Here is a 17,723-nt window from a genome sequence, read left to right as displayed (position 1 = left end):
TGTTGCATACAGTGTGCCTGATATTTCGATCGCTTTACTTTTTATAGAGCCTTAAAAATGCCAATCTGCTCAGCGCGACGTTGTTGGCCAAGTAAACAAAAGTGATGGAGCCTTTTATATTACATTTACTCCGGCGGAAAGTAATACGAGTATCATTACAAAGTAATTATACCCTTCGCTAAATGAGGGCCACGTTGATGCCACCAGAGGGCAGTGGGCGATGGGGCATTCGGGCAGTGGGTGGTGGGGCGTCGAAATGTCATGTCATGTTGCGACAGGCGTCGGACCGTTATGCACTGCGGCTGCGAAGGTCCGTGTACATGTGTTCGGCCATAAAGTAATCAGCGGAAATGTCAATGGGCCGCCGCCATTTACTGATGTGTCGGCAACTGAGGTTTACACCGTCAGCCGCGACGTCATCGCCAAGGCACGCGTACTATATATCCTTTATGCAACCAGCTAGTTGTTGTTGTTGCAGTAGCCGGCATTGTAATTACAATTTTCCGCTGCATATGAAAGCGCAATTGGCCGGCCTGCAGGTTTAATTGCTCGTCGGTGGTGGGCAGCGACAAACTTTTCACGGCTCGAATTGACAAGAGATTGTGTTGGGTGAGAGTGGATGAGAAACAACAGGGAGTGGGTGAAAAACAAGTCAAAACCCTTTCAGTAACACACTTTCGAGCCTAGACAATCGGTTTGAAAAAAAGAAAAGCCAAAAAATTATTTCGTTTAACAGTGTCTATACAGCTTCCTCGTTCATACGCGTTCCTCTAAAAATAAAAAGGTTAAGAGAATGGCATTTTGCGGCCACGTTACTTCCTCTGGACAAATAGTCCTGCGGGATGAGATCTTCAGCAGCAGGACTTGCATTGCGCGCTCCCCGTCATCCGGAGGCTCACTAAACTCCATGTCTTCGCCGAGCTCGCTCGCCCAGAACACCACACGCACATACTTCTTCAAGGACGACGGTGGAAATCCTTCGCCCCAATCTACGGACAACTGGTCGCTCGGCGGACTCAAGCGATCGGAGATCCAGAGCAACTTGGTGCCCTCGCTGTGTCTCAGCTCGCAGGAAAGCTCCCTCAACTATCTCAGCCACTGCAAGGGAATTAAGGTAGGATGTGAGTTGTTTTATTACATAAAATTATAATTTATTTCCCACATTTCGCAGGTGGACCGCCAACCAGAGGCCGCCTATCAGAACTGGTACTCAGCCAAGCAGCAGCAATTACTAGAGAAGCAGCGGCGAATCAAGGAGGAGCAGGAGTTCAAGCAGCAGCGGACGGAGGAGCGCAAGCAGCTGGCCAGGATGTGCTACGAGCAGTGGCTAAAGGACAAGGCCCGCCAGGCGGCAAACTTGCAGCTGGAGAGCCACATCCAAGACGCGGCCATGAAGGCCAGCATAGCTCTGCGCAAGAATCCGTTGGAGTCACTGCGCAAGAATCCCGTCGTATCGTCCTTATCCGGACTGGGATCGCTGGGATCCGGGCCGAGCTCATCGACGGCACCCAGACGCATTCGCAAGGTGTCCAAGGACGAGATTCGCAGGGTCGTTGAGGACTGGTGGCTAAAAAAGCAGAGTCAGCAGCAGGCGCAGCGCGAGGAGAAGCGACGCGCCATGTTGTCCAAGGCCTTGAAAGAGGAACAGCGCCGGCAACTGGCCCAGGATGCCTGGTCGAAGTGGATGAGCAATGTGGACGCCAAGCCCAAGCCGGTGCCCCTCAATCAGGGCATGGACTCACTGCGAGGCACCATATCTCAACTCTATGTGAATCCCACTCCATGGATGGGTCCAGTTAAACAGACGCAAATGTAGTCCTCTCCGTTCAGATTTAAGATGTCAAAGCAAAACTTTTTTGGCGACTCCAAATGTACAGAAATTATTTAGATATAAAAACAGTGATGTTAAAATATACACCGACAGGGTTTAGAAACTAAAACGCTTTCTTAGAATTCCAGCATAATTTCAGATGTTTGATTAGGGGATTTATGTATGTATACATATGTATGCAGATTGAAATGATAATCGTTAGAAGTTATATATTTTGCAAGGTACCTAATGGCTTGTAGTTATAATCTTTGCCTTCCAAGTAGAATGGCCAAACACTATTTTCAAGCAATTCAAAAGTCAATTCGTACAATTGCACCAATACACAGTTTAACCAATTTTGTAAACCAATACGAAAAGAAGGGCAAGGGCAGCTGCGGAGGGGCACTTACGATGGCAAATAACAATTTGCAAGAAAAACACAAAGGAAAGGAGGTGCGCAAAAATCGAATCCTCTACTGCAAAGGACAGGACACTCAATAAGATTTCAATTGTTGTTGGACAAGATACATTTTGGGGGGCAGGATACTAGAGCTGGAGCTGCGGACGATGCCGAGCAAATGGTGTAAAAGTTCTGCCCATTTTCATTAGATTTCCCGATGTGGCTGATCCTGTGCGTCTGAAAAGTTACAAAATTATATTGTTCCAAAATAAAATAAAGCATGTTTTAGGTAACATCAAGTGGAAAACATGGGGGGAGTCGGTCAACTGGCTTTTGGGAGTGGGAAACCGAAATGCAAACAAACAAAGCCAAAGGCCTAAAGTTCATTTGCACAGTTTCCACAGCACTCGGCTTGCTCCAAGCTCCCCCCTGCAGCAAAGTCAAAGGCCAGCCGGTCCGGGCAAACAAAAAGACCAAAAAGACGTTGGAAATCCTTTTGATGAGGTCAACGTTGGTTTGGTTTCCAGTTCACACACGCATGACTCCGCACACACAGGCAGAGAAAGTGCACTGTGATTGAAGTAATGGCACAAGTATGTTAAAGTCTCCGTCAACCAGGCGTGGAACATATGTTCCGATTTCAATCAGTTGCAAGTTAAAGCTAAAACTATATAAATCAGTGGACTAAAGGCTGCATATTCACTTAGATTACACGTAAAAGATAATGTGATTAAATTTTTTAAAATATGTGATGGTTTACTTTTAAAAACTGCATTGGTCTTTTTAAACTGCCAAACTCATAAAATCTTTCAAAATCTTTAAAATATGCAAATATCCACATACAGATTTGGCATATCCTTTGAATATTCCTTTTTGTTCTTTTTTTTACAGTGTGCAGTTGGCCAGGTCGATGCCTACTCATGCATGTTCGGTTGTTTGTCCGAGATACTGGGAAATGATGGGGAAACGGTGTTGGTTGGAGAGGGGGTGAAGTCCCCGAATATTGAGCATTGGCAGGATTAAATTTGGAAGGTATTGAAGCATGTTATTCGTCATCAATGTTGTTTGCACTAACTAGTTTGTGCTGCTTGTGCTGCTTTTGTTGTTAAGCTCGTTGTTTTTGTTGCTGTTTGTTTTCATCATCCCCATGATGACCATGTTGTTGGTGCCTTTGTTGCTGTTGCATGCAACTTGGTCGCCAAGTCAAGGGTAGAGCTTAGAGTCAAGTCGTTTCCAGGTTGCTTGCATTGTTTACGCACTTTCGCTTTGATATTATTGTAGTGTGCCTTTCGGCTTGATACCCATCTGACCAGGGTAATGGCCAGATTGAGCAACCGCCCCCGGACCACAACATAACCCCATGTCCACCGACGCCCACTCATTGACACTCAGAGAAAATCTAGACAGATATTCTTAAAGCTAAGTGAGTGTTATTTTGGAATCAACAACATTAAAGTGTCAGTTAATAAAGATTATTTCATTCGTTCGGAAAATTACTTAACATAAAAGTACGAACATAACTAACATAAAATCGTATGACACTAACATAGCATCGATCATAATACAACTAGTAGTGTGTTTTAGTACTTGATTGTTTTATATTTACAATTGGATACATTTGTTTTGCTCCCACTGCCTACCTATTCCACATTCAGTAGCTTCCAGACCCATGTTGAACATCCTCAAACATCACTCACTCATAATCCATCCACTCGAGGCAATCCTCTCCAGCCGCCCACGTTATTGATCGCACGACATCAGTTTGATAAATATCTGGTCCATTGTGTGAGCATAAAACTCGGCATCGACGGATACGCTGACCTCTTCCAGCTTTCCTTAACTTTGCACCTGCCTTTGTCGAGCATTCAATGGTCGGACGGACCTGACTCCCCTTTTTCCAATGCATTATTTATGGGCACAGCGAGCAGTCCACCTTGGCGCAGTTGTTAGGATGGTGGGGGCGCTTCATTGTTTTTACCACTAAACACCTGGCAATATATCTTCTTTTTTCTGCCACTGAAGCGCGAGTTTATCTATGAACTGGCCCTTTTTATTCCGCTTTATCTTTGTGAACGGCCATGAAAGATTGAGCTTTTCTTATGCAAAAATGGTCGCGCTGTTCAATGGCAGCTCAATGTATGTGTATTTCGAACGACCTTTCCTAAATCCAATACTTTCGCAAGTCCTGACACTATTGTAATCCAATAGCGACCATATCGAGTAATTGCCCCTTTTGAATTGAAGAAAAAACCTTGAGCTGAAGCCCCAAGATTATATGCGTCCAGGTTGTGCAGCTCCATTGGCACGCAAGAATTTTAAATCAACAATTAATTAAGGAGCAAATTGAAATTCATGACTGTCGCTAATCAGGCCCGCATTTACATGAAACCAATAGCTGAACGGTGGACAAAAAAAAAAACTATTAAAGGGCAGAGGCAAAAAACCGGCAAAATTATGTCAGCAATTAGGCAAACTATGACACTCGAAAGAGCAACTCGCAACGGCGAGGGAGTAGAGCGGAAAATCGAGGGACGGAGTGGAGTGGATTTGAACGCAGACGGTGGACGATGGCGAACGTGGACATCATTAAAAACTCATTTACATGCAGGCTGGGCTGTGTCGCAGGACATTTGGCCGGGAAAGGACGGATCCGGCTAACTCGGTGACTCGCTGACTCGGTGACTGGGCTGACTGACTGGCCTGACTGACTGGGGCAGTTTGTTAATTTTAGATTTGAGACACGTCTCCAACTCAATTTTATCGCATGTTACGCCTTGCTGCCTTTCGCTTTACGCCCAATGTCGACGGACTATGGACAGCGGACTGACATTTCCTAGCGATTTCCCCTACCCATGTCGTGAATTTTGATTTCAAGTGTCGCCGTTTGGCGTTGTCGTCGTCATTTTCATCCGAAGACCGGCCCAATTAGGGGGCAAGGTATAATTTATGCGGCTCAAGGATCTCTCTACAAATTGGCCATTGTTGCCACTGCCATTGATAGCATCACATTCCATCGCCTTCCAGTCAAGTGGTATTCCTCACACGCCGAACTGGTCGCAATACAAAGTTGAACAATGGGGCATCATACGCAAAGTTTTAATATTATTTTTGCATAATATTTTCACAGCCGAGCAAAGTTTTGGGACTAGGCTGGCCACCTGACTGACCGCACGCATGGGAATTTCGCCAGGTGCTTCGCAGCAAACTCATAAAGCTAATTAAGAAATGTGCCAAAGTTGCTCTGCAAAGTTGTGTGGCTTACTTCAGGCCAGCTCTGTCTCTCTCTGGAAATTACGTAAATTTATTAAAAGCCGACAAAGTTTTAAATGCACGGCCAAGCGGTACGTTTTAATTCAATCAAATATTTAGACTTGCAAAGAGTCGTTCTTCTCTGGAAATGTCGACCAAATCTTAGCACATTCTAAACATCTACGCAAAAAAGCATATTAAAGTTAAATTTGCTGTAAAACCGGAAATACCCTATGAAAAGGGTATGGAAGTCCGGAAGTTTGACTAATAGTTCCAAGTTCCAGGCGTTGAGTGAGATGTAAAGTCCAAAGGAATGCGCTAGATGGCATAAACACTTCTCAAACAACAATTTCGCATATTTACTTATGCAATATGACTATCTTTACCAGCACAACTGAGCTCAACTTCTTTTCGGGCTTTTATTTAATCAGGCATAGTTCAAAAGTTGTGAGCAAAAACTTTTGGCCCAGCAATTGTTTTGCTCAAATGCCTTTGACATTCTGCTCGGCTCTGTTCTTTTGCGACATGAGATGCGAATATTTGTCGCAATCAAATAAAAACTTTGCAGGATTATAAAAAGGTAAAGGAGCAGCTGTATTCCCCAAGGAAATGGTAGGTAGGCAGTCGGTGCGCGGCAAGCGCAATAAGCCAGCCTAGCCACTTTGGGTTGAAAAATCTAATAACTGGTAAATCACCTTGCAAAATGTTGTTCATTTCACAGCGCTATAAACACGCATCGAGCCTCGTCCTTGGGCGGCCGACCTCCCCTTGTCGACTTAAACACTTACAACGACTTAACCACCTTTTGTTATTTTGCCTGCGTAGCCCTGTCTGTCACTTTAATCTGCCTGCCACACGCAGAAGAGCCAGCAAGGAGGCGAAAATCCAACGAAGGACACTCACATGGTTGAAGTTTGCATGCCTGGCGAGGCTTGCAAAGTTATTAACACGCGGCTCCGACTTAAATAAGTCATATTCCAGCCGCCTTTCGGGCTCAGCTCACTGCCTCCTTGACTGACTTCTTGTCTGGCTTGCAAAGGAGGTGAGGAGGACATTAATGGGGTTTTCCTATTAATTGCACGACTGGCCTGAAAGTGAAAGCACTGAGCAAGAAAAGTTGGCCAAAGACCGATCCAACGTCTGTGGCAAAAGTGGTTCGTTTAAGTTTAGGGCAATAATGGTAGAAATTTTCACAAATCATGTGGGAACACAATGACACGAAAAATGTATTAATTTTAAGTTAAGAATTTACTCAGCTTGGAATTGAAATCGATTTGATAATTGACAGGTATGTGATAGTCAAGCCGTTTATTTCACTACTTCCCTAGCACACCATGTAATCAATGAGATTGTACAATCTTTCCATTAACGTTCCAAAAATTTCTTACAAAATTATGCGTTTCGAGTAAATGTACCTTAGGGTACCGATTTCGATTTCTATCAATAAAAGTTTTGTGAAATACATCTACCGCTAATGGAAATTCATGTTTCGAGGACGGCCATCTGCGTTGGCTGTCGATGAAGGCAAATCCTGTTGCAAATGTCGCTACATTCGTGCGACTTGTTTGTAAATTATAAAATAATGCCGGTTGCATTTCCAACGACGTCTGCTGCTTCTGATTTTCCACTTTTCCGCTTTTGTTTTTCGGATGTGGTCATAGGCTGAGGGGGCGTGGTGGGAGGGCCTGCACGGCAATTTTTATGCCAAAGTGGCACATATTTGGCTTAGCTTTTAAACATCGCGACTAGAAATCATACCTGAGCACCAGTGGCAGTGGCAGCATATACTTTTTTGGGGGCAGCTAGTTTTTCGGCTGATATATAAAAAAGGTTAGTGGAGTTGAAACCCAACTGAAATAGGGCCCCCTTAATCCCCCCCAAGATCAGCCTCTGGCTTTGAGCAGCCGATGTGATGTAGCAGTGAGGCAGTGTGGCATGTCTGCCACGGCAGCGTACTCGACTGTCGGCGCTGTCAAATAACTGACATTACCTTGCCGCCACAGCTGCACCACCGCACCACCTCCACCCGGCTTGTAGAGCCGGTGAGCCACTGCACCACCGCAGACGACGCCGTGTTGTCGTCATCGCTCCAGAGCCGCGCACTTTCGTGACTATGAACAATAAAAATTTCGATTAGAATGTAAGAGCAACAACCGTTCGCGGCAACTTCAGCTGCTGCAATCAAGTTGTGCGCGGCCCGATCGGCAATCCGTGGACCCGGGCTTGAGTGGGGGAGCTGTGTGCCACAGACGTAGAATTATAATAGGAAAAAAGAGCTAAATTGCATATTAATAGAAATTGAAACCTAAATGTTATGCAGCGCAAAGCGTGCGGTAGACAACCATTTCATTACATTGTCCTGAGCTGAGAAGGGTGGCAGCCGTCGAAAGGGTGGTGCAAGGATATGTAGGACATACCCATGCAATCAAGGGTATGTCGTATTCATTCACATTTAAACGAAAAGGGGAAAATGAACCTAAGACTATTCATCTCATTTGAGTTTTATGTCAAGAAACGAAAAAGTTTATTGTTCGCTATTCCAACACACAAACTTAAACACTTTTCATAGACTTCAAAGTTTATCGGTTCTGAAGCCAGCAAGGTGTTCCATAAATCGTCCCTGACGACGTATTGAATTTGAATATTGGCTACACAAGAAGGTAGGTTCATCTGCCCCATAAAGATTACTATCTGTACTCAGAAGAGGAATCCTAGGAAAGAAGAGCACTGCAAAATGGCATTTCTGGGCAAAGTCAACAGTCAGGGAACCCTTATCGACCATGAACTATTCTGCATGACCCAGCCCAGCCAGCAGGATTCAGATGGCCAAGCCAGAGAGATGGGGGCTCGTGTACTGCTACCGCGAAGAAAGGGTTCCAGGACTTTCATCAAGACCTGTGACAAGGACAGCCTCGTGCGCTCTATGGGTAGCCCCAGCACAGTGCGCTACGTGGGCAGCTCCGAGTCGTCCAGTGAAGTCAACTCATTGGACGAGACGGAGACCTCCACTCTGCGCTGCTGCTCGGATTTGTCCCTGGGCACCCTGAAGTCGACCAAGACAATTGAGGGGCCCCGCGTCGGTGAACTGGGAGAGGATATCGAGCTGCAGACGGAGTCGGAGACGGTCTGCCTGCATCTGGGCAGTCCCAGCAGTAGCACCAGCACGGACCGGAGTAGCTGCAGCAGCCGATCCTGCCCCTCTTCCCGCAGCGGCAACAATTCCAGCGACAAGGACTCGACGACCTCGATGTGCAGCTGGGAGGAGGCCATGTCCCGGGACGACAGCATGCTGGCCCCGCTCGAGTTGCCACTAAGCCACAGCCTGCCCTCGCTGCGCCTGGGATCGAGCGTAGGATCGCCGCCCCTTACCTACACCCGCCGCATCGAACCGCTCCATATCCGGCGGTCCGCCGGTGAGGCCTACGAGAACTGGCTGTCCGGCAAGCAACGCCAGTGCCAGTACAAGTTGCAGGCGCAGCAGGCCGAGAGAGAGGCGCAGCGGCAGCGAACGGAGCTGAGGCAGCGGCTCGCCAAGGAGAAGTACGAGCAGTGGTGTCAGCAGAAGGCGCAGCAGACCACCAGTACCGCCAAGCTCACCAAGCCCGACCGTTCTGCCCAGCTGCCGCCGCAAAAGAATATGGCGTCTGTGCAACATCACCTGCAGGAGTGGGAGCTGCACAAGCTTAGGCTGCTCGAACAGCGTCGCCTCGAGCAGCGGAATGCCGAGCGGCGGCGCCAGGAGGAGAAGGCCGCCCGCCGCTCGCAGGCGGAAGAGGCCTTCAGTCGGTGGATGAGCAACGTGGCCCAGAGGCCCAAGCCCGTCCCCTCCAGCCAGGGAATGAAGTCGCTGCGCGGCACCGTTTCCGACATCTTTATAAACCCCAAGCAGTGGGTGAATTAAGCTGGTCGGATTTGAAATGGTCGGAGGTGGGGAGAAGTGTATGGCCTGGACAGGCTGCCTAAAAGGTGAGAGTTAGCTCGCCCTGTGAAACCAAAGTTTTAACAAGTGTAACCATATTTATTTATTTAGCACTATTAAATACCCGAAAAGAATGTTTCTTGGTTTAGTTTTCTAAAGTCATAGTAAGCCTTAGATAATTGTAATTTTGATAAATTTCCATAAGTGAATATGTAGAACAGTTTGCACCTTAAAGATGATCAGTTTACTAGCTCTTAGCAGTTAGTGGCCACTTGCTCATTAGTGGGTCAAAAGCATTCAGTTTACCGCTACACAATCATACAAGGAGAGTCGGTGGTCCGTTAATGAGCTGCATTAAGCTGACCCCACAAAGGAGATGTTGCATGCCCCCGACGGTACACATGCTCATCATCATTAGCAAATGCTATAAATCATATATATCCAATTTGACCGTCTAGGCGATATATGTCTATATTCAGTCTCAAAGTGTTCAAATGCATTTACAATGCAACAATTTATGTGAAATTTCCATAGTAAAGGCAAGAGGTAGAGAGATATAGTTACATCGACTATAAGATATCCATTACTTGCATCGCTTTGCTCAAGATTGCAAAGATGATTGAATATGTCTGTATATTTAATGAAATAACATTTTATACACTACTGCTATATATTTCTCAAATTTTCACTCACAACAATGTGAGCACATGATACACTTTTTGTCTCAATAGCAAACGAGTATATTTTTGTGGTGTTTTGCTCGTATTTCAAATATTAGTATAATGGAAAATGCCGGTAACGAAGCGCATTCATTATGCCAAATTATTTCGATTCCCAATCGAATTTCTCGACTTCGAGCGCACACAAAATGAATAATGGGTGCAAAAGCAGCAATAATGCCGCGCAAGAAAACAAAACCGCAGGCCTCAATTAATTTTTTCGCACAAATCGCGCGAATAATCAAAAATTAGATAGCCACCTGCTGACCTGCTGCTGCTGCATTTGTTTTTAATGCAGCTGCATCGAAAAACAATAGCCAGAGATGCCCGGTCGAAAAGCTGTTATCCCATGATTGCGGTGAGTTTACGGGCAGATTTGCTTAGGCCTCGCTGGTCGTTACGCAGTTGGCAGTCGTGAAACAATAATGTCCGCAAATTGACGCCACAAGCTGTTGGTTCAATGAGAGAGCCCACTGGCACGCACAGATGCACAGATGCACATGCCACTGCGTCTGTGGCACTTCCTCTGTGCCGCCATATTGAATTCGAACCCATGCAGGCTGCTCGACACTCCAGCTTTTCCCCGTATTTCCACGGGCTTTCCCATGTACCCATCTACCTTTGCCCACTTCCGTACACCGTAGCTTTGGATCTGCGCTTTGGGCTCTTTTGGCGCTCCTCCGTGTTTTGGTGCGGTTTTTATTTGCCAGCTTGTTTTCTGCTGGTTAGCCGGTTGAATTTCCCGAATTTTCCGGCTTCCAGGCAGGCTGCACTCCGACGTCATCGTCGCGCGTGTTGCCGTCGAAAAACAAGCAAACATATTGACTCCCTTTCGAACTCATAGCTCCAGCTCCAGCTCCTCCATCAGCTCCTCTTCTTCCTCCTGCTGCTCCCCCTTTTACATCCCAAGCAATAATTAACGTTGTGGATGCCACGGCAACACGTTGTCTAAACGCATTGTTAGCAGATTGCTGGACAGGAAATCTGGTAAAAAAGATTAGTCACTCTTTCAAACAGCACGTTCACTAAATTGAATGATTATATATATCCGCAAGCATTGTTTGAAGTGACAAAAATGCTATAGGTTGAATCAACTTTAAGTGGAATTTGATGGACAAATTCAACTTTATAAAATGTTTTTTGAAAAATCAAAAATTTTATATAAGACAGACTTTTTAAATGATACAAAATCGAATAACAAATTGCTTAACCTAATTTGTACTAATATATATAATAATCAGTTTACTTGTATAATGAATTAGTGCTCTTTTACACACACATGCACATCGAAAAGAGCAAATTTCTCTTGGTTGAAAGGGATTTTTTGCTGGTCGAAATATCCTCGTTTAAGTTAACAGAAGAGGTGTGGTGAAAAAGTCAAGAGGTCGTGTTACTCGTGGGCTTGATGTGTAGTCATGTTATATTTTTAATAATTTAAATATGTAACTAACTGGCTATTAAGCTTGTTAAGTACAATAAATATATTACGATTTCGTAACTTCATCTATCCAGTTTATGCCAATGCAACTGAAATTTCATGACTCACACCCAAATAGGCAAGATCTTCGATTTTCCCACCGCACATATTTAGCATTCATATTGCGTTGCAGGTCGCTATTATGCTCACCTGTATTATTAGCCTGCATGTAATACTCGCAAAGTGCATGCTTTTGACTTTGCCGCATACGTTTCAAAGTCATTAGGCGGCGCACTCGCAGAACAGATGCTTTGACCCCTGACCCCATATTCCCGACTGCTTACTATGGACTCCGCACGGCGAAACGGAACGAACCGTGGTCATTATGCGGCTGGTTATTTTCCAGGTTCCGTGGCTCAAGTGCCTATTTGAGATCGGGCAGAGGCCGCGACCCCGAGCGCCTTCAACTAACCGTTCGAGTTTCAGTTTGCTTTCCGCTTTTTTTTTTTTGTTGCCACTCGAAGCATTTCAAAAGAAGCACTTAAAAATCGACACGGTATGCAGTTATTTGTTATTTACTGTTGGCGAAAATTGCTTACTTGGCTTGAAGTCCTTGCCATCCGCCAGCCTTATATCTACGCTTTTCAATCAGCCTAATGACAGAGACGGTCGAAATTTGCTTTTTAATTAAAAGAAAATACCATTCAAAATTGTCGAAGAGCAGACACTCGAAAAACTCAACTACTCGCATCGGAGAAACTTGGGCCAAAAGGAAAACCCGACTCAGATAAACAGAGTAGCCGAGCGGGCCATAACAACAATGATAAACAAGTTCGCCACTTCATTTTGAATGGTCCGGCGACGTTCTGATAGCTACTTAGTGCCCATATTAAAATCCGACCGCAAAGCCAATGCAATGGCAACTTTTTGTTCAAATAGATAAACATCAAGGATAGCAGCCAGCATCAGAAACATAAATAAAAACAACAGTGCAGTTGCTACAAAAATGCAACTTAATCAGCATTTATGAAAGAATCTCCAAACTATTGCTGCACTACTCGAAACTGAATTTGAGAACGGGTATGTATAAAAAAGTTATCAGCTTAGTGTAGATAACAATCGGTTTGCTCCCTCAATCTGGCTAATGGGTAACTGATAGTCGAGACACTCGACTGCTTTTTGGCAAAGTCGAATTTAAGTTTTCCCATAGCATTTGTAAAGGGTCTTACGATTTCGTTTCTTTTTTTACGCTTCATATTGCCACCCGTTAAAGAAGCTAATAATTTCATATTTTTATGCTGAAGCATTTATTTGCTTAACTGTCTGCTTGTTTGGTTGTTGGTTTGTAATCTGCCAAATGTACCAGCCGAATCCTGCTCCTGGTCCACCAAGCCAGTCGCTTCGCCACTCGAGCTAATGACACTTTATGTGGTCGACGCTGAAGTGGCTGGGAACTGCAGGAAATCCTCCAGTGCCAGTTGGTTGGTAGTCATCCAAGTTGCAAAGAGGAGCAACCTGCTGCCTCCGTTTGGTGTCTGGATAATGTGCTTTATGCCTCTTGTCTGTGGTAAGTTTTCAAACCAAAGGCGTAATCCCCGAGAGCGCTTGGCTTTGATGAGGCCCTCGAGAGTTAGTTTTTCCGGGTGCATGAGTGTGTGTGTGTGCTGTGGTACACTTCGTTTACATGCCAATATTGATGAACTCGTGCCTGAACTCGGCCATGTTTCTATCGAGTGCTGGTGCTTAAAGCCATTTGCCAGCAATAGCAATAGCAATAGCTATATTAAAGTTGTAGCTTGCAGGCCATTAGGCCTATCATTTGCATCTGGCTATATCTCCATTGAAGTGGATGAGGCGTGTCCGGGCTTTACAATTTTAAACACTTCCGCCGCACACAATGCAAGTGGAAAATAAATAAAAAAAATCTTTACTCAACCCAACCCAACCACTGTTGTCCGCACATGAAACTTTCCCATTCGGTTGTCTGTCTGGGCAATAAACAGAAAAATTTACGCGCTGCTAACATGCAACTTGTGGCTTGATCCTTGAGTCAAGGTTTTCCACCCGGCTTCCTGTGAGGGGTAAGCGGCTGGGCGGTGGGAGGGGCTAATGCAATTTCCCCATGCAGCTTGCATAAAACTTGCAGCTGGAATTTTCCCCCGAGCAATTTCATATTAGAGTTCCACTCGAGCAACTTTGTAATTGAAATCAAAGTGTGTAAAGTGAGCTCGAAATCAAACCGAATGCAACACACATGAACACTTTCCAAACCGAACCCTTCCATCAATTGAACTGTGAGACAAAGGACATGGCAGCATTGAGAAAACTTGGTCATATATTTTGATTAAAGTTGCCTAACAATTAAACCATCTGTAAGTGAAAACAGTTTCGAAAATTGCCACCAAGTGTGTTTGCCAATTGTTTGCATTCAGCACGACTTGGATCACTTTTCACGTGATTGGGTTTCTTATTCATGGAAACAAAGGGAAAAGATTGCTAAAAGCGATGCCAGGCTGCTTTTGAAAGGATTCTTTTCTAATGCACACTAGTTTTCCACGAACTAAAATGTTAAATTTTTTATGCAATCCGTGCTTTGTGAAACATCGCGTTTATAAAGCATTATTTAGCGCTTTGTGCTTATTACGTAATTTATACTTTTAATTGGAATATGCTTTCGCAAAATGCCATGCCTTCTTGTCATTGAATTTAGGGGCATTAATTAGTTTCGTATTCATTACAAAATCTATAATTAATATGAAAATAATTTGGGCAACAGCATGCAAAATGCATGGAAATCATCTTAATAGTAAATCTCAAATCAATTTGCCAAATCCCCAGCACACGCACACAGCTGCAGCAACTGCCACACACACACACACACACACACACACAAGCACACGCACCCACACACGTGCAATCGAGCAACAATAATCACAGGAATTTATCTAAAGTAGGCAGCAAGCAGGAATCAGGACGACGTCATCGAGGCAAAGTCGACGGCATTTACATAAACTTCGTGGACACTCAGGCCATCCTGCATGCAACTGCAGTTGCAATTGCAACTGCAACTGCGTAGGAGATTCATGCCGCAGATAGGCAGGATCTGCAATTGAGGACATTTATCATGCCCCTGACGGCCGAGGACGATGACGGGCAGCCTAAGCAACTTGGTTAATTATAATGGGTGCGGCTTTCGGGGGGAGTGCAGTGATTATGCCCCGATTGTAAGCAGGGTGGGGCAGCTCTCTGCGTAGGACGCTGGCAAATTGCAATTCCGAGAGAGAGACGACGACCGGAAGGAAGTGTAAAATTCAAATATGACAAATGACATGAACTTAAGCGGCTCCTGGTTGAGGCATAGGCAGGCAGATTGACTGCCTGGTGAGGGGGGGAGGGGTTAGTTGAAGGATATGGCGGGGTTATGGCTTTCTCAAAGCCCAAACTATACGTACGATTTATTGTGTGCGCCGGGATATGGAAATTATTAATATCGTAATGTCTTGCCATGATTTTGGGCAGAACGGACCACCAGGAGTCTTAATTAGCAATTTCGTAATTTGTCATTTTGCATGCTGGTCAGGCGCAAACGCAAATATTTTGATGACCTTACGACCCAATGGAATTGGTGGTAAATTGAAAATAAAGTTTCGTCCTGGGCAAGGAGGCGACAAAAGAAGATTTGCCTGATTAATATTTGATTGAATGACCGACCATTGCATAATTTAAGACGTCAGATTGGCTTGTGTAAGCTTTTGGGCTGATTAAGCGACTTATGGTTAAATTAGCATTAACAATAGTCCTAAAAAGTTTATTTCATTTGAAGAAAATTCATGCTTTCATTCAAGTTTAATTAAGAAATCAATTATATTCGATTGCTGGACATAACTAAATCTCTAAATAACTATTCCAACCCGATTTAAAGCCCTGATTATAATCGAAGAGCTTTAATTGTCGGCCAGGTCAACAGTTTCGATTCCTTCAAGCCCTTCATCAATGCCTCAAGATGCTTCCAATCAGATACCAGTACTCGAACCGACCACAAGCTCTGACAATTGAGATTCCAAATAGCAGTGGTGCCGGTGTGTGGCCCTCCAGACCCCCCTCCCACCATGACAATCGAGACCGGGGGCAGCGATTCAAGTTGCTTTGAGCATGTTGTGGTTCCACACACACAAGCAGCCGTCGTGCCCCATCGACCTCCAGGAGCAGCGATTGTAATCCCAGGCGCGTCCAGGAGCAGGCAGTGCCGAGCCAGAACAGATTACAGGGCATGGTGCGGAAAAACTGGAAACACGATAACAATAAAAAGTGGCTGGCTGCTGACACAAAAAACAGGAACTCGGGAAGAGCTCTAAAAACAATTTGACATTTGGCCAGCAAATGCAGGGGGGGGGGGGGGGGCATCAGCAAAGGAGCTACCAGCCAGAGCCGTAAAAAATTAGTGGGTCTGGCTGGCGGAGAGTGCCAGGACTCACGTTATCGGCATACACCATCATCACCCGACCTGACGGACGTTGTCAACACCCAAACAAGGACTTGGGCCAGGAGTCAAATGGGCTGGGCAACCGGGTCAAATACACTCACGCCTATAAGCAGCAGAGCACTGTGTCCAGGTGGCATTGTCAAGGTACTTTTTCAAGTCCTCTAAACTTGTAGTGTTTTATCGAGTGATTTTAAAAAAGATATCTGAAATATGACGTGTTATAGGATATCTCAATTAACTTAATCGTGTATTATGCATTTACCTACTACTATTTTTGGGTACTTTACTGAGTACCTTGGTGGCCAGACAGAGTACCTTTACCAACACTGCCTATAAGTTGGTAAACGAATCAAATTCTGGCAGGGCGACAAACCTTTGTGGCCATAATAATACGTGACCTGTCTGATTCTGGCTCGATTCCCGCTCCGCTCCAACTGGTTTCGGTTTCTTAAAGTCAGCGATTTGGTTAAACAAAAAGCTGGCCAAAGTAGTGAAAATCTGAAGCGCGGGCGCAAGTCGTCCGTGTGGGTTGCTTACAAATTGATGTGAATTTTTTCACATGTTCACGTGAAACTAACACACGCAAGCCATTCATCATCATCGGGAGCAGTGGAAGCAGTGGGGTCATTGCTGAATATTCTATTTTCCATCGGATTTCCACCGCCCCCAACACAGGGCTCTCACATTTCGGGCTAAGAATCAAATGGGATAAAAGATACATTCATCTATAAGAGCGTGTAAGTGTGCATGAGTGTGTGCGGTTTCGTGTGTGAAAATAAGTTTACAAGTTGCAGCCTACGGCTATTTGCCTTGGATAAAGTTTTTGGCTGGTGGAGAGGAAATGCAAGCCAGCACATTGTCTCGAAATAGCCTAACATTTGCTCGAAAAGGTTACAAATATTTGTAATTTGTCAAATATTTGATTCCCAAATTACGCAACTATTTTCATACTGATTTTCTAGTCCAAATTATGAGTTTTTCTCATATCAATAAAAATATTAGTCCAAACATGGAATGTCATACCTCGTTAAACTCGGAAGAAAATTCTCTTTCGGATAGCATTTACACTTTTAAATGTAAAATTTTTGCAATTTTTTGCAAAAAATCATGATGTTACCCCTTAAAAAAAATGAAAAATTTTGAAAAAAAATTTTTTTTCAGAATCAAAAAAAAAGTGTTAGGGAAAGTTTGTTTAGATCAAAAGCTGTAAAACCAGCATTTTCTTTTATCTCTGTGACTCTTTTTATCCATGTTATGACAAAAAATCCACCTAAAAAGTCGTACTTCGGTCGTAAATTAGTCAAATTTATAAGTTTTTTCCAATATTACAAAAAAATATTAGTCCAAACATGGAATGTCATACCTCGTTAGACTCGGAAGAAAATTCTCTTTCGGATGGCATTTACACTTTTAAATGTAAAATTTTTGCAATTTTTTGCAAAAAATCATGATGTTACCCCTTAAAAAAAATGAAAAATTTTGAAAAAAATTTTTTTTTCAGAATCAAAAAAAAAGTGATAGGGAAAGTTTGTTTAGATCAAAAGCTGTAAAACCAGCATTTTCTTTTATCTCTGTGACTCTTTTTATCCATGTTATGACAAAAAATCCACCTAAAAAGTCGTACTTTGGTCATAAATTAGTCAAATTTATAAGTTTTTCCAATATTACAAAAAAATATTAGTCCAAACATGGAATGTCATACCTCGTTAGACTCGGAAGAAAATTC

At 44.2% G+C, this 17,723-nt stretch overlaps 2 protein-coding genes across 5 annotated transcripts; both read left to right on the top strand.

Annotated features, from left to right (window-relative positions):
- The first annotated feature begins 670 nt into the window (after nucleotides 1-670).
- CG7251 (uncharacterized protein) lies at nucleotides 671-1,970 on the top strand. 2 transcript variants are annotated; one of them, NM_001298701.1, is made up of 2 exons: nucleotides 671-1,114; nucleotides 1,172-1,970. In NM_001298701.1, exons 1-2 carry the CDS (start codon nucleotides 794-796, stop codon nucleotides 1,814-1,816), a joined length of 966 nt encoding a protein of 321 aa, NP_001285630.1. In that variant the 5' UTR covers nucleotides 671-793; the 3' UTR covers nucleotides 1,817-1,970. The 2 variants fall into 2 exon arrangements, with proteins under 2 accessions (NP_001285630.1, NP_608944.1); NM_135100.3 differs by having other exon boundaries at nucleotides 1,172-1,936.
- A 5,998-nt stretch (nucleotides 1,971-7,968) lies between these two features.
- CG14011 (uncharacterized protein) lies at nucleotides 7,969-9,505 on the top strand. 3 transcript variants are annotated; one of them, NM_164652.1, is made up of 2 exons: nucleotides 7,969-8,119; nucleotides 8,183-9,505. In NM_164652.1, the coding sequence occupies exon 2, from the start codon at nucleotides 8,194-8,196 to the stop codon at nucleotides 9,358-9,360; it is 1,167 nt and encodes a 388-aa protein (NP_723100.1). In that variant the 5' UTR covers nucleotides 7,969-8,119; nucleotides 8,183-8,193; the 3' UTR covers nucleotides 9,361-9,505. The 3 variants fall into 3 exon arrangements, with proteins under 3 accessions (NP_723100.1, NP_723099.1, NP_608943.1); NM_164651.1 differs by having other exon boundaries at nucleotides 8,180-9,505; NM_135099.1 differs by having other exon boundaries at nucleotides 8,175-9,505.
- The last annotated feature ends 8,218 nt before the right edge of the window (nucleotides 9,506-17,723 follow it).

This window comes from Drosophila melanogaster, chromosome 2L (assembly GCF_000001215.4).
Source record: "Drosophila melanogaster chromosome 2L".
NCBI classification, from domain to species: domain Eukaryota; kingdom Metazoa; phylum Arthropoda; class Insecta; order Diptera; family Drosophilidae; genus Drosophila; species Drosophila melanogaster.
Note: the sequence above shows the minus strand (reverse complement) of the source record. Positions and strands in the feature narration are given on the sequence as shown.

Coding starts and splice junctions, on each gene's coding strand:
- CG7251 (NM_001298701.1), top strand. CDS start 794: ATGGCATTTTGCGGCCACGTTACTTCCTCTGGACAAATAGTCCTGCGG. Junction 1,115..1,171: donor GCCACTGCAAGGGAATTAAG/GTAGGATGTGAG, acceptor CACATTTCGCAG/GTGGACCGCCAACCAGAGGC.
- CG14011 (NM_164652.1), top strand. CDS start 8,194: ATGGCATTTCTGGGCAAAGTCAACAGTCAGGGAACCCTTATCGACCAT.